The following is a 15,011-nucleotide window of genomic DNA, read 5'->3' as shown; positions in this document are numbered from 1 at the left end:
GAGTGGCGTCGCACGCTGAATATCAAAAGACGCACATCCTCTGGCGTTTCCTGTCTATGAACGGCTTTGGCTCAGATTCAGCACCCTCCGAATCATCCTGGGTGCCAGTGACAAGTTTTGCCAGGGGAGCAGTTTTTGCACACGAGCTAAATAAAACACTTGATGAATTGGTTGCCGACTAAAAAGGCAATGCTTTGATTTTTATTCCCTTGTGTCTTCACTTTCCCTCCTCCTTCTTTTCCTCCTTGTCTGTCTGGCTCCAGAGGACTCTTCCATGGGGAACGTTTTCCAGTCTGAGGCTGATGAGTCCCACAGAGAGCGACGACGGTCCTATAATGTGGGTCAGACCAGGAGAGCAGATGATACCTGTAGCTGATATACCAAAGTCTCCTTTTAAAAGAAAACGGTGAGTCCAACGGGGAACGGCAGACTGCAGATGCGCACAAATAAGGCCAACTCACGTTTCCAGTTCAGTGAGACAGATGGAATTAGGAGGGATTTCGCTCTTTATGAATGTTGTTTACAAGCCTCGGTGGTGTGTGTTTGTGTAACTTATTGAGCCAGCTTGCCTCTGTACCCTCCGTTCTGCCCATGAGGACTGATTATAGGCTAAAAAAGCGTTCCAATCTGAAGCAGCGTGCAGCTTTGTTGAAGCCGAGTTGCTCCAGATGAGACGATTACCCTCCTCTCTGCTTGCCTGTGCCGCTGCTGCTCAAACACGGCCTCTGCCTCATAATGCATGATGTCTGCGAGCGAGACCATGAGAGAGAACGTGTGTGTGTGTGTGTGTGTGTGTGTGTGTGTGTGTGAGAATGGGAGCGGTATGTGGCTCACCGCTAGGATGAGATCATCGTTACATCAGACACCACTTCACATGGCAGCCAGCCAAACGTGGGACAATGCACATCACACACATTCCTGCCTCGCTTCATTTATTTCTCTCATGTCTCAGGTCATTAGTGGTGGCATCGGTTGGTTGGTTGATTTTTAGCTTAAGAGATGAGTCAGTTGATAAGATGATGATTCTTTATTGGAAGAAGTCTGTGATTTCACGCCGATTTCAACTAAGCACACTTTTATTAGCAGCTTTAGTCCTTTAGTTCATAGGAGATGTCCTATTTTTAATTATTAGGTTAAGTGTGCCTGCTTTTCAATTTGTGTTTGCACTAGGGCTGCCACGATTAGTCGACTAGTCACGATTATGTCGACTATTAAAATCGTCGACGACTAATTTAATAGTCGACGCATCGTTTGAAGCTTTGTAAGATCACAAAGGACGCAGGAATGAGTAGTAGGATTTAAGAGTGTAATAACGGACTGAAACAGAAGATGGCAGCACTGCATGTACAAGGATGCCAGCTGCCGTTAAACCCCGAAGAAGAAGAAGCTGTGTCCCAGAATTCATAGCGCAGCTGTCGACAATGGCGGCAGCTAGTTAGTTTTAACTTTACTCTTATTATTCTTTCTGGGTCACAAAATAAACGTTTAACATATTTTCAGGCGAGAATGTAGCTGTGTAAACCTCAAATATCTGCTCAGTTTATCAAGACACCACATATTTTCAAAAGCGCTCCGACGTTTTCGGAGATGTCTGTTACCCACTAGCTCGTTAGCTAGGCGGGGGCAAGGCTAACTAGAGCCGTGAGAACACCGGACTCCCGGCAAATCGTTTTCAAACCCACCGCCGTCTTTCGCTAGTCAGGTTAAACATATATATAAGTCACTTAGATAACTTAAAAATGTTATTGTTTGGCTTTCTTTAGTATTTTATTTGTTCCTGAGTAAATCGGTTTGGCTGAGATTAAAGTTATAGTTTTTGCACAGCTAAAACTGTCAAGCAGACAGCTGATTATCAGAAGTGTGAGACGCTGGAGAATATACTCCGGTGTCCTGTTATATTTTAGAAAGCAAGGAGTTTATTAAACTTCACCGAAACAATCTGCAAATTTCATTAAAAATTAATAAACTACCATCTTGTCTTTATTTTTAGTTAGCACAAACACTTCAAGCTGTAAGCTAATGATAGTTATATAAGACCAGATGCTGCTGGTGCAATAAGCTGTACGCTGTACGTCCAATGGATGATGATCTGATTAGTTGACTAATCGCAAAAATAATCGGTGACTAGTCGACTATCAAAATAATCGTTTGTGGCAGCCCTAGTTTGCACCAAATTTCCTATATTATGGTACACATTAATGTGTTTTGTCTTTTCATGGTCCACTGGGTTTAGACCAAAGTTAGTAAAACTAAAAGTACATGTTGGAGGGGGGCAAATGAAACCTTTCAGTTAACGGAAATAAAAAATAAAACCAGACTTGCATGTAGGAAATTTCTCAATCTTTCACCCGCCTTGCAGCTCCGGCCTCATTTCTCTGTCCTTGCTACCTCCACAGATAGTTTCTATTACAGTCTGTTTTCCGCTTCTTCTTGACTTCTGTTTTCTGCTTGAAGTTGATTTATTGAGGACTTCACATGCTGCTGTTCTCAGGAGCTCAGGTGTTTTTCATGTCTGTCAGTGTGTGAATAAGAAAAGAGACATCAAAAAAGAAAGCATGTCAAAAGAAATATGGAGAAGTAGTGAGGAGGAGAGGAGGACGTGATGTTTGCAGCGAGTCCTTGGCTGCAGTTTGGCCTTGCGCTGTTTGGAGGAAGGCTGCTGGCGCATGAGCAGCGTCTCTTTGCGGCGCTGCTTTTTATTTCTCAGTAGTTTCAGTGGAAAGGTCAAACTGTTGTGCCTTTCTGACAGCGCTGAGACTCTCAGTCTGAGAATTCAGCTTGATTATAGTGGTCAGATGATGAAAATAAACCAAAATATTTCAGCTCTTGGTGAAAGGGCGCCACGCTCACACAGATTTACTGTAATCGCATAGTAGAAGCGGCAGCAGCAGCCGGGGCCAGCACCATTTTGAAGAAAGACAGAGGATTGACGAAGAATGTGATGTGAGCGTGACAGCCAGCGTGAGCTGATCAAACCCGCAAAGCTTAGCAACGAAGAGACAGAGGTGGAACGCTTCTGAAAGAAAAAAGGATGTTAACGTGACGTTAACCTTTTATTTCAAGCACTTCACACTTTATGTGCTCTGCACTGTCTACTATACTTACACTGATATTTACTGAGCTGTTTTTACTACATTTAGTACCACATTTACTGCATTTTGATCTGTATTTGTGCTTTTGTTGTGTAGTTGAAATTGTTTTATTAGTTTTTTTTTAATTGCATTTTACTCCAGATTAACTTTTACCTTTGTTTTTTCATATTTTATTAGATTTTGTATACATGTTCCTGATCGGTTTTGCTTTGTCAACCTCACCTGGTTGACAAGGCAACCCACCAGTCCCTTCATTTCCCTTCACTTTCCTGTCAAATAAAGGCTTAAAATGCTCCAAATAAATAAACCACTAGAGAATATAACAAATGATCAGTTTTCAAACATGGTATCTAGGGCTGAACGATTATGGAAAATAATCTAATTGCGATTTTTTTGCCCCAATATTGCGATTGCGATGCGATATGCGATTATTTTTTAAGGTCTTTGTCTTCTGTATTATTAAACAAAGACAAGCAATACATCATATAGTATGGCCAATACTATATTACATTAATTTTAAACTGTTCTTTCCTGGAAGACAGACCTCTGTTATGATGACATGAGGTGATGCATGAATTGATGACTGACATTTTTATTTAACTTCTTCAATCACAACAGTATATTTGAACATACACAATAGTTTATTTTTAGCTTACAAACATCTGAGCATAAAGTGCTGACAAGGAACCCTGGTGTAAACATTAAAATGAAAGTCAGTACAATGTGCAGATTGCAGAAATATACATAAAAAAAATCAGTGGCTTTACCACACTCAGTTTTTCGACATCTGTGAACTACTAGACAGTCATTCAATTAAAAAATAATATAAAATAAATAAAACTAATAAATAAAAAATACACACATCTTACTGATCTCTGCAGTCAGTAACATTACACATAAAGTGCAAACATAATAGCAATTGTATAAACACACACACAAACGAAATTGGACGGTCTAGCCTTCTGATTAGCGTCACCGCTGTCTCGGTGGAGTTTAATAAACTCGGCCGTCTGCTTCTTGCTATCTAAAATATAACCAGACACTGGTGTAAATTCTCGACTGTCTCATACTTCTGTTTAATAAGTTTTCTGTTTGACGTTTAGTCAGCTGTGTGAAAACCAAGGAGGAACCCACCCGGGGGATTAATAAAGTTTTATTTTATCTAATCTAATAACTTTAATCTCAGCCAAACCGATTTACTCACGAACAAACAAAACACTGAAAAAAGCCCAACAATAACATTTTTAGGTTGTCTAAGTGACTTATATATTATGTTTAACCCGAGCAGCGAAACTCCGCGGTGATCTGAAAATGATGTGCCGGGAGTTGTGCCGTTCTCGGCCGCATCAGTAACCCTCGAGCTCCTGGCTAGCTGTCAAGCTGGTGGGTAGCAGACGCCTCTGAAAACGTCGAAGCACTTTTGCAAATATGGGATATCTTGATAAACCGAGCAGATATTTGATGTTTACACAACTACTTTCTCGCCTGAAAATATGTTAAAAGTTTATATTTGTGACCCAGAAAGATTAGTATGAGTAATTTTAAAACTTAGTAGCGGCCGCCATTGCTGGAAACTGGAGTTTGGCTGGGCCGCGCTATGAATTCTGGGATATGGTAGTAATTTGGACAGCCTTCGGCGCGTCGCTGTGACGTAATCGGTCTACAAATGCGGCCTCAGGAGGATGCAGCCCATGAATTTGGACATGTCCAGAGTATAATCGCAGCCTTTGCGGTTAGAAAATTGCACTTGATCATGTCGCGATATTATCGCAAATGCGAAATATCGTTCAGCCCTAATGGTATCCCAATTATTAATATATCATATATTCTGGTATTATCTACATTTTTCAAAATATTACGGAATAGAGTTACACAACCATTAACAACATTTGTGTGCTTTTGTTGATGAATTTCATTTGGCACATATTACTTTGGGGCTAAATTGAGTTTTAAATGCAGAACCTGGCCAAAAATCAATATAATTAACACACACAAAAAACAGCTTTTGTATGTTCAGAGAGCATTGCTTTCCTCCATTGCTTTCTCCCTTTATATCCACATACTCCCCACCTCCCTCCTTCTTTATCCCACCAGCCCTATTATCTCCTTGCGCCCTCTTCTACTCATCTACCCCTCAGTCCTGCTTTAACTGGCAATAAAGGCGCAGGAATCTCTCCTGACATTTTGGTGCACACTACCAGCAGACACGGTGGGAGAATAACACGACCTCACATGTAGTTAAAGATTTGCAGCGGATGGTAGGCTTCAAAGATGTGCACATTCAGCACTCTTCCCTTTACGCTCTCCCTTTTCACAGTTTCACTTACCAGCTTTCCTGGTTTTACATTTATTACTGTCAGCCTGCAGTCAGCTCAGACACACTGAGCTCTGTGTGTGTGTGTGTGTGTGTGTGTGTGTGTTTTTCATCTACCCCCATCCACTCTCTGCACTATTTTCCCCTGCTTCTTTCTTCCTCTTCCACCAGCTCATGCCTCTCTCTTCTTATCTCTGAATGAATGAACGCACAATTCAGCACGGGTAGTTTCGAAGCTTGTCTGTGTCTGTGTGTGTGTGTGTGTGTGTGTGTTACTCTCTCGAAGGACTCTCTCGCAAACTCTGTGCTTGTGTTTATACTCTTGTTTGAATTTGACTGCAGCTCCAGTGTGAGTCACTGATCCAGCAGTGAGCTGACTGCAGTACTTCTATTGTTTGGCAGCATGGCTCATTCCTATGCTTTTCCTTCACAGCTCTTCAGTCTGCACACATGAAGCCAAGCGCAGACTTCGTATGTGTACATCGTCTAGCTTTTGCCGTTACACTGCTTGAAACGCAGCTTGTGTTTTTTGGGCTTTTTCTCTCTCTTTTTTTTTTTTTTTTAAAATGCGAGAGAATGTTGTAGATCTACAATTTTTCACACTTATTTGTAAACACGCATTATGCCGGCAGCAAACACGGAACCATAAAGCACCATGAGGCAACTATTGTTGTGATCTGGCGCTATATAAATAAAACTGAATTGAATAAAATGATTAGATTTGGGAGTGGGGGGGGGGCATCCGGAGCTAGAAAATCTGACATATCTGTTGAAGGCCTGCAGTAATTGTGTAGACGCATTGTGGGTTTGTTGTTTTATCTTTCATCTTTTGGTTCATACTACATCTTGCATGTGAATCAGAGAAGTGCAATAAATTCTTACATTTATAAAATGACCTCAAATATGTAAATTATCTGCAGTATTTTATACTGTTAATATGTGTGTTATGTATCAAAGTAAGATAAGATAAGATAAGATAAGATAGAACTTTATTAATCCCTCGGGTGGGTTCCTCTGGGAAATTCGATTTCCAAAAAAGCACAGCACCGACAGAAGTTACAGAGTTATACACACACACACATATATATAAATACAGAGACAATATAAATAAAATATACGAAGGGGATAAATAGAATAAATAGGAATAAAAATAAAAATACAAGTGAATTGCACATTTCAAGTATTGAGTCTATTAGTGTGGAGGAGTTATTAATACATGGGTAAATTCTGTGTGGTGTGGAAACCAGACTGAGCATGAATGGTACTTTGATGAGGGTTACACCCACAAATGTTTCAGAAACTCTCACTGAAGCCACAGGCTGAAACACGCCTTTTTCATCCTGCTTCTATCAAACATTAAACGTATCGACTACTTAACTGTGAGCGCTGACACTTTCATTAAATAACGCGCAGTTTTTAGGGATCTGTTTGTTCTTGTAAGTCTTTTTAAAACAAACATGCCTGCTTGTTCGTTAAGTTTACATCGGCTTACCCTCAGGCTGTGAAGTTTCCACGTTCTGGCTTAATAGTTGAGGTATACAGTGGATGTGAAAAGTGTAGACAACCCTGTTAAAATGCCAGATTTTTGTGATTATTAAAAATGAGACTACAATAAATCATTTCAAAATGTGTCCCACATTTAATGTGACCTGTAACCTGTATAGTTCAATTGAAAAACAAACAAATCTCTAACAGGAAACAATATGAAAAATAATAAGCCGAGTGCAAAAGTGTCCATACTCGTACACAAATGACCTTTTCATTTATGACAAAAATTCCAGCATGTGGATCAAGGATAAGGATTTTTAGATTAGATCCAGCTACACTGGATAAGATGAGGGAAAAGTAAAGACAAGATGTCTATGGGTCCTTAAAATATCTTAAATTTGATTGGATCTTAAATATTTCACTTTTATTTATTTATTTATGTATTTATTTGGTCTCTAAAGAATTAGATAGCATAATGTAATTGATCACCTGTTCACCTAAAGCTTTCAGAATATTTTTATATGTGTACGGACAGTTTGTGCTGATGCCAATTAAAGATTTTCCCCAGAAAATAAATGCAAACCAAAATAAACAAAAATTCCCCCAGTGCTTAGGCCTGGCCTGCTGCCCGTCTTGCACACACTGATGGAAACACTGGGGACGACTATGATGACGGCTTTGTTAGCCAGCGTGCTCATTAGAAAAGGGAAGATGTGACTTTCATGACAAATGGCTCACGAATAACAATTGTTTGAACTGACATTAATGTGTTTACTTGGAGAGAACATATTTTTCACTTCTGATGTGAAGCTTGGTGTAAAATTTTGTTCTAAGTGTTATTAAAAAGGTCTTAAATTTGACCTGCAAGCATCTAGGCCAAGTCATAGCTTTGCCAACTAATAAGGAACAAAGTATAACATGACATCAGCGCTGGCTGTTACAGAGGCGGCAATTGCAAAATTGTGGTTCAATGTCAATGTTTGAATCGTTTATCTATTTATTTCATTATTTTTGTTGTATTTATTTCCCCTTAAAGCCAAAAACAAAGCAGTCTTTATTACTTTATTATATGTTGTAAACGCTTTGACAGGCAGGATTTGAACATTTAAAATTTAGACTAGACGAGATAAATACTGGTTGCTGATTGTGGTAAAATCCATCTTATTTACAAATCATTTAAAGGCAGTATCGCTCTGTGTATCCCTATGGCTGATTGATTTGTTATTGTAGATGCTTCTGTCTCTGTCTTAGCTGATGCTGATAATACAACAGCAACAGCAGCAGGTCTCTTTGTGCTGTTATAAAGCAGACGGGAAAGAAAGAGCCTAGGAGAGTGAGCATCCCACTCACCTTTAGTCATTTCCTTCTTTATTTAGACAGCAGGGAAGCAGACGGGTGAGAAACACAAACTGTGTGGGCACGCTGTGTTTTTCTACTTTTTCACTCTGCTTTTTCTCTTAGCTCCGCAAATGAGGTGAAGAACCTGCTTCAGTCCCTGCCCAGGACCAGCGAGCCCAGAGAGATGCTGTTCGAGGATCGGACGCGAGCCCACGCCGATCACATCGGACAGGGTTTCGAGCGCCAAACCACGGCGGCCGTGGGGGTGCTGAAGGCCGTATGCTCCGTAGAAAGGTAGGTGTTGAAGCGACAGTAGCGCACGCTGTAAATGTCAGACAGTTTGGTAAGCAGCCGTCTGTGTGGAAGTGACACACGCTCTGTATTTACACAGCTTAGTCACTGACGGATATCATATAATCCTTCTCTCTTCCCTCCCCCCTTGCTCGTTTTCAGCTTGGAGCCTCCTCGTGTAACCAAAGATGTTGTGTGTTTCCACGCTGGTGATTTCCCTTATGTAGTTCAGAGGCTGCAGTTGGACTTACATGAACCCCCGCTGTCTCAGGTGTTACATTATACACACACACACACACACACACACACACACACACACACACACACACACACACACACACACACACCTGTGCTCACTCACTCCTATTACTCCCAGTAAATTGACCTTTATAATAACTCATATTGGATAAAGTGTTACCAAAATATCAACTGAGTGTAAACCTGATGATGGATGCTGCCACCCGGTGGACAATTTTAACCTCAGCTAGAGGTTTGTCTTAAGACAAGAAAAGACAAGTGTTACTATAGTAAATAATTATAGTTATAGTTCTTCTGTATTTATTTTTTGCTTATGTAGTTTAGTTTATTTCTCCGGGTTAATCTGCTTAGCAATCCTTGTTACGTAGATTATTAAGTAACGAGTAACGAGCAACAAGCTTTAATAGTCAGTCTGTTCACAGATGCCATTTGAAGTTTTCGATTAGTTTGTTTCCATGCTGATCTTTTGCACCTCACAGTTAGCTGCTTGTAAATGCAGATTGTTTTTTGGCTGCTGGTATTTGTTTTTCTCAAAATCAATGAAGGAAACTCACACCAAGTGATTAATAACCAGGCTTCTTGTTGTGTCCATCTGCACCCGCAGACATCTTTCCGTGGAGGAAGAATTAAATGTTAAATATCACTAGTCTCGATCCAGGTCCCTGCCAGACGTCCTCTGTGATCACCAACTGTTTTTTCATATTTATTTATGTATCATGTGAATTTTATTTAAATTTCAGAAAAATCCCCCATAAGATAAATGTTTATTTAAAGTGAAATAAATATTTGAGCAGTATAGTTAATGAATTACTGCCAAAACAATCTAACTTCACCAAAAACAACAAACACACTGCTCTTTTTTTTTTTTTTTTTACCTATTTTTAAAAAATGACAAAAATACAAATTATTTAAAAAAACACATTAAAGTTCCTCTAGTCCTTTCTGCCAGCTTTGATTTTGCAGTTTGTGTAGCTTCTTTTCCTTTTTGAGATAAAGAGACTCCAGCTCCCCTTGTGCAGACTGCATAAGTACAACCTGCACTCAAGGAGATCAAAAGCAACTTCAGAGAACAAGATTTTGTCTTGCTGCTGCTGTTCTGACTCGTTATGCAAAGGAATTCTATTTTGAATTTATTTAATCTGTGAGTTTTGAATCGTGCGTCAGCAAAATGTCCCCCCCGGGGATTGGAACAAGCCTGCAGACCATTTCAATGCAGCTCGGCATCCTTAAAGGAAACCAAAACAACTCTCGAATTGTTAGCAAGAGGCTGCTGCCTTTTAACTTCATGCAGCCGGTTTTCTCAGTGTCCTGTGAAGCAGTGCATATCAGACAACTGGAAGGATGTAGGCTAATTTAAATCTTAATAAAGAATTTAAATAAATTTGTTTTCTAATATTAGTAATACTTTCATTCTGACGTGTAACTGTGTTTTCAATCAGTTTTGCGATGCATGTCCTTTTGTTTACTTTATCTAAGTCAGCATGGCCCTCTGCTGCTCAAATTCTTATTCTCATGGTATTATGACATCTATTTTCTTCCTCTCCTCCGTTTTTAACCGTCTTCCCGCCCTCTCTCTGTACAGTGTGTGCAGTGGGTGGACGACGCCAAACTAAACCAGCTGCGGCGGGAAGGCATTCGTTATGCTCGCATCCGCCTGTGCCACGATGACATCTACTTCATCCCCCGCAATGTGGTCCACCAGTTCAAGACAGTTTCTGCTGTCTGCAGCCTGGCATGGCATGTCCGCCTCCTGCAGTACCACAAGGGAGAAGGGGGGGAGGAGGAGCAGAAGGAGAAGGTTGAGCTGAAAGTGGAAGAGACTGAATCGGTTTTTGAGGGGGAAAAGGAGGATGAGAAGAAGAGGATAAAGGATGAGGATGTTGAGGTTGAGGTGGCAGAAAGCAGGACATTGCCAACTGGCAGAAAGGAGGAGGACAGTGATTGCCTTCAGCATCCACCTCCCCCGTCCCAGCCTGCTCTCTCAGCACACTCAGACAAACAGGAGGTGATGGAGAGGGCAGCTGAAGAAAGAGGCCCTAAACGGCAGGATTCACCTCCTGCAAAGGTGAAGGCAGAATCTCCAGCCCCTGCCTGCAAGAATAAATCTCCTCCACCTCGCACTATGTCCCCTCCTGCTTTCCTTCCTCTTGATCGGGACACAGAACCCAAAATATTATCTAAACCTCATCACCACCACCACCATCTCTTAGACAGCAGAACAACGTCTTCCAGTAGAAGTTCCTCCTCTTCAGCTTCTCCGAAATCATCCCCAAAGTCTTCCACCTCGTCAGCGTTTTCACCTTCACCTGTCGCAAGCTTGCATTCGACTTTTGCAGCTTCCCATCCATCTTCTACCTCTTCTTCTTCCTCCTCCTCTGCTGTGGTGTCCACATCTTCCCCTCTGCCAGCTTCCTCTTCATCCCTGACTAGTCTCAAGCCTGCAGTGGAATCTCTTCTCTCCACGCTTCCTCCTTCTTCTCAGCCTCTTCCTTCCTCGGAGTCAGATCAACCGAAGGACAAAGACTCGCTCCCGGTCACAGACACACAGACACAGGGGTGGTCACAGGGGTCGCCCACTGTGGATGTAAAAACACACCCCTCCGAAATCAACACATGGACTTACACAGGGATCGACATGCGGACACAAACACGCCCAGAGGCACAGACTCACACTTTAGACTCAGACTCCAGGACATCCGTGGATTTGCCAGTACATCCACCACAGGACGCCTCGAGGCAAGGAAACTACATGCAGCAATACACACCCCAGCATCTCCCACCTCCTCCCCTCCCTCAGATGCTTCCCCTCTCTTTCTCCCCTCTCCTGCCGCATTCCCACATCCCTCACAGACCTCCAGGGCTCCCCCAAAACACCCTCTCCAGTCCTTCCCTTCCCACACAGCCTCAAACGCTAAACTCTTTTCTCACCCAGAAAGCACCGCCACATTCGGTCCACCTGAGCCCGCTTCACCTGCATCACCAACCAAATATCACCACACAGTCCCAGCCGTACTTCCAGCCCCCACTAATGGCCTCCCCTCCTCTAAGCTCTCCCCTCACTAACACCCAGTCTCTCTCCCCTCACCTTTCCCATCCACACCAGTTCGCCAAAACCTTCTTCCCCACCCAGCATCCCGGCTTCACCTCCCACCCCTTCCTCCCCCCTCAGCCTTTCCTCTCGCAGCCGCCGGGTGCTTACCCCCTACAACCGCAATACCAGACCTCAGCATCCATGCAGGTTCAGCTCTCCCTGTCACAGTCTTTCCCTTACCCACCTCCTCCTCCACCGCCATCCTCCTCCCCACACCCCCCTCCCCCCCCTCTTCCTCCTCACCCACCACCTCAACCTCGCCCTGCTGTTTTCCCCCCACCCCCAAACCACGAAGAGGAGCCGAAGCAGATTTTATAGTAGTTTTTTGTACGTAATGAAACTCTTTTTAAATGACTGTATACGTATAAGGTTTCATTTTGGTTGTGCTGTTGTAAAACAATGTAAAATAAATAACTAAAGAGGGAGAAAGCAGACACAGTATCATAGTTTATCAAGCAGCGTTGGACTCGATATAACCCAGACCTCTGGACTGAACTGGCTTAGATTGTACAGATGCTTTGGTCGTGCACAGGTTAAAAAGTGTGATGGAGAATTCCTTTCATTTACAGGTAGCTTTGGCCTTTAGCCATCTGAACTCTGAAGGAGAGATTATTCAGGCTCAAATGAGCCCTGTCGTCTGCCAAACTGCTGTCTGGCTCTGTTTTTTTTTGTTTTGTTTTTAAGTGAAGTGAGCATAAGTCCTTTCAAACATCAGATTATCTGTGAGCCTGTCAGATGTAGGAAGTGAAGATTTCTCCAGACTTGTGTCAGATATTTATATAAATATAGAATAAAGGTTGTAAGTGTGGCCTTTTTGTGAAACTTGCAGCTAATGCTTCCATTTTTGTGGCTTTTTTTTTCTCGTATGTTCTCCGTGCCCAAGACTGTTTCTGAAATAATGATGGATCACCGCTGGTGTATTGATTTAATGTTCCTACACTTCATTACTGTACTGCACTATACAGTCTATCACAGTACTTTTCCCTAATATTGTATTTAGAGCTATAATGCTATAATGTTGCTGTAGTTTTTTAATGCTACTCAACATTATCTGAGCTCCAGCATGCAGTAGAACTGCATTCAGTCAGGCCACTAAGAGTCACATTTTTCAAAGTACTGAGGTTGTCCTGTGCTGGCTGCCCTTAACGCCACAGTGGGCTCTTTGTGTAATTTTGCTGCTTTTCTTTTTGTTTTTCGCCCGTCTCCTGGATGTGTGCCAGGGCTTCTTAATTTTGAGAACAAGTTTTGTGAACAAACTCGACCCAGGGCCTCCAGAAGTCTCAGGAAAACGCATTCAGGGCACATCCTGAACCTCGATTTTTATCCCCTTAACCGGATCTGTGTTTTATTAACAAGCAGCTACGATGACAGCTCACTGTGAGCTAGGATTCAAAGAGCAATATCATACAGATGCAGCATAGCCAAGACATCCCAAACGTGACTCATCACAGCAGTTTTAGTGCGTGTGAAAATGCAGTTGGTATTATTGTGGAAACTTTGAGTCGAGACTTGCAGATTCCATTAGATTATCCACAGGGCAATTTCAGGTTCTTCCAAGACTGTAACTTCAGTGCATTCAGGCTCACTTTTTATTTATTTTTTTTATTTACACTTCGAAAACAGACGGTACGCTGTCAAGAGCTCGTTTCCAAAGCACTATTTATCTATTTACCTGAAGTCTGCTTTCTCTACAGTGTGGAGTCTATGAAATGTTTTATTTATGAACCACAGACTGAAGTGTTTAAAAGTACAGTAAATTATTTTATGTGGAATTTTTAGCAGCGCCTATGAAGAATATATGTTTCTCCAAATATCTGATCATGAGAGTCAAACTCGTCTGTCTCGGTGCATGTCACAGAGTTGTGTATCTTTGTTGGTGTCTTGATTTTGTTTTGTCTTTTTTGTTTTTTACTATCGATATTGCTAATGTAGCCCACATTTCCCCAGTGCCTGTCCTTAACTGTGAAATACTAGATGGTCCAGAGACATACAGTGAAGGGGTCTTAGTTTTAACTGGAAAATCAGAGCAAAGCCTTAAATTGGTGTCTAAAGCCGCTGGAAGCTCTCCAAACATCTGAGGTCGGAGGGTTCAGCAGTGTTCAGAAGGTTTTTTGGGTTTCTTTTCCTTAATGATTCGTTTCACCACAAGCCTGAAAAATTTTGGAAAATGACAGATAACGCCTTAGCTTTTTGTCGTCAGTTTGCCTCAACGTTCACAGTGAGAACTCTTCACTGTATGGCTCTGGGGGAGAGCGAGGTGATAATTAAGCACTTGATAACAGTTGTGAGGCGCTATGCCGCTCTTTATACGCTTTTTGGCTTTTGGATGTTACAGAAACACGACAGGAACTTCTCTATTTTTTTGTAGAAATGTGACAAAAAAGTTATGGCTGAAAACAAAAAGTCTTCAGGGGCTAGAATTGTTTTCACAGAGTTCATTTATCTCCAGTTTTTCTTTGTTTGTTTGTTTTCTGTTCTTTTTAACTGTCAGCACTGTAGTGTACATAATGAGTTTTGTAAAGGGGAAAGAAATACTTGTAGTGTGGTTTCTACTTTAAATATGAGCCTAGCTAATAAAAGGTTCAATGTTTGACTTGATTCTCGTTGGTCTGGTTGTGTTTTCTCCACCGTGCATGACACTCTTGCAAGACTTTAGTGCAGGTGGGAGTCGATCCATTAAAGGTTGCCGCTTTAATCGTCAGGTGTGCGCCGACAGTATTGAAGAATTTTTAACAGTTAATGTCTTTCTGTGTGGATGATTTCACTAACAGCCATTTGTTCTTCAGTTTTGAGTGAAATATTATGAATCTGTAATTTAGCTTTTAAATGAGTGTTCACTATAGGTGCAACCATCTTTTATATACAGTTTATGTCAATAATTGCATTTTTTAGTAAGCTTCCACAAAACTTCCTGCAATAACTGAATTTTTTTTTTTTTGTCCACTTGGGGGCAGAAATATAAAACCGTCAACACTACCCTGACATACTCTGAAGATGATATGTTAAAAGTGTTTGCAAACAGTGGGAGGCCTGATGCTAAAAAATAATCAATTCAACGGGCCCAAAAGACACTTTAAAGCTCCTTAGAAGTGAAGTCACATCCTTAGAATATCTGCAACTCTTTTCAAATAGTAGCAGC

The 15,011-nt window shown here is 41.5% G+C and overlaps 1 protein-coding gene across 1 annotated transcript in view; it reads left to right on the top strand.

Moving 5' to 3' along the window:
- LOC146615269 (uncharacterized) overlaps positions 1-14,431 on the top strand; it is a 42,544-nt gene extending 28,113 nt beyond the window's left edge. Inside the window, exons 6-9 of the mRNA XM_085376799.1 lie at positions 264-406; positions 8,356-8,526; positions 8,686-8,794; positions 10,364-14,431. Of these exons, the coding sequence (XP_085232925.1) occupies positions 264-406; positions 8,356-8,526; positions 8,686-8,794; positions 10,364-12,190 (2,250 nt within the window). The 3' untranslated portion in view covers positions 12,191-14,431. The remainder of the gene's footprint in view (positions 1-263; positions 407-8,355; positions 8,527-8,685; positions 8,795-10,363) is intronic.
- Positions 14,432-15,011: the final 580 nt, after the last annotated feature.

Source organism: Diplotaxodon limnothrissa, linkage group LG17 (assembly GCF_057381915.1).
Source record: "Diplotaxodon limnothrissa isolate DT_005_m linkage group LG17, D_limnothrissa_male_GT1.1, whole genome shotgun sequence".
In the NCBI taxonomy this organism is placed as follows: domain Eukaryota; kingdom Metazoa; phylum Chordata; class Actinopteri; order Cichliformes; family Cichlidae; genus Diplotaxodon; species Diplotaxodon limnothrissa.
The sequence above is the reverse complement of the archived record's forward strand: the minus strand, read 5'-3'. Positions and strand labels throughout refer to the sequence as shown.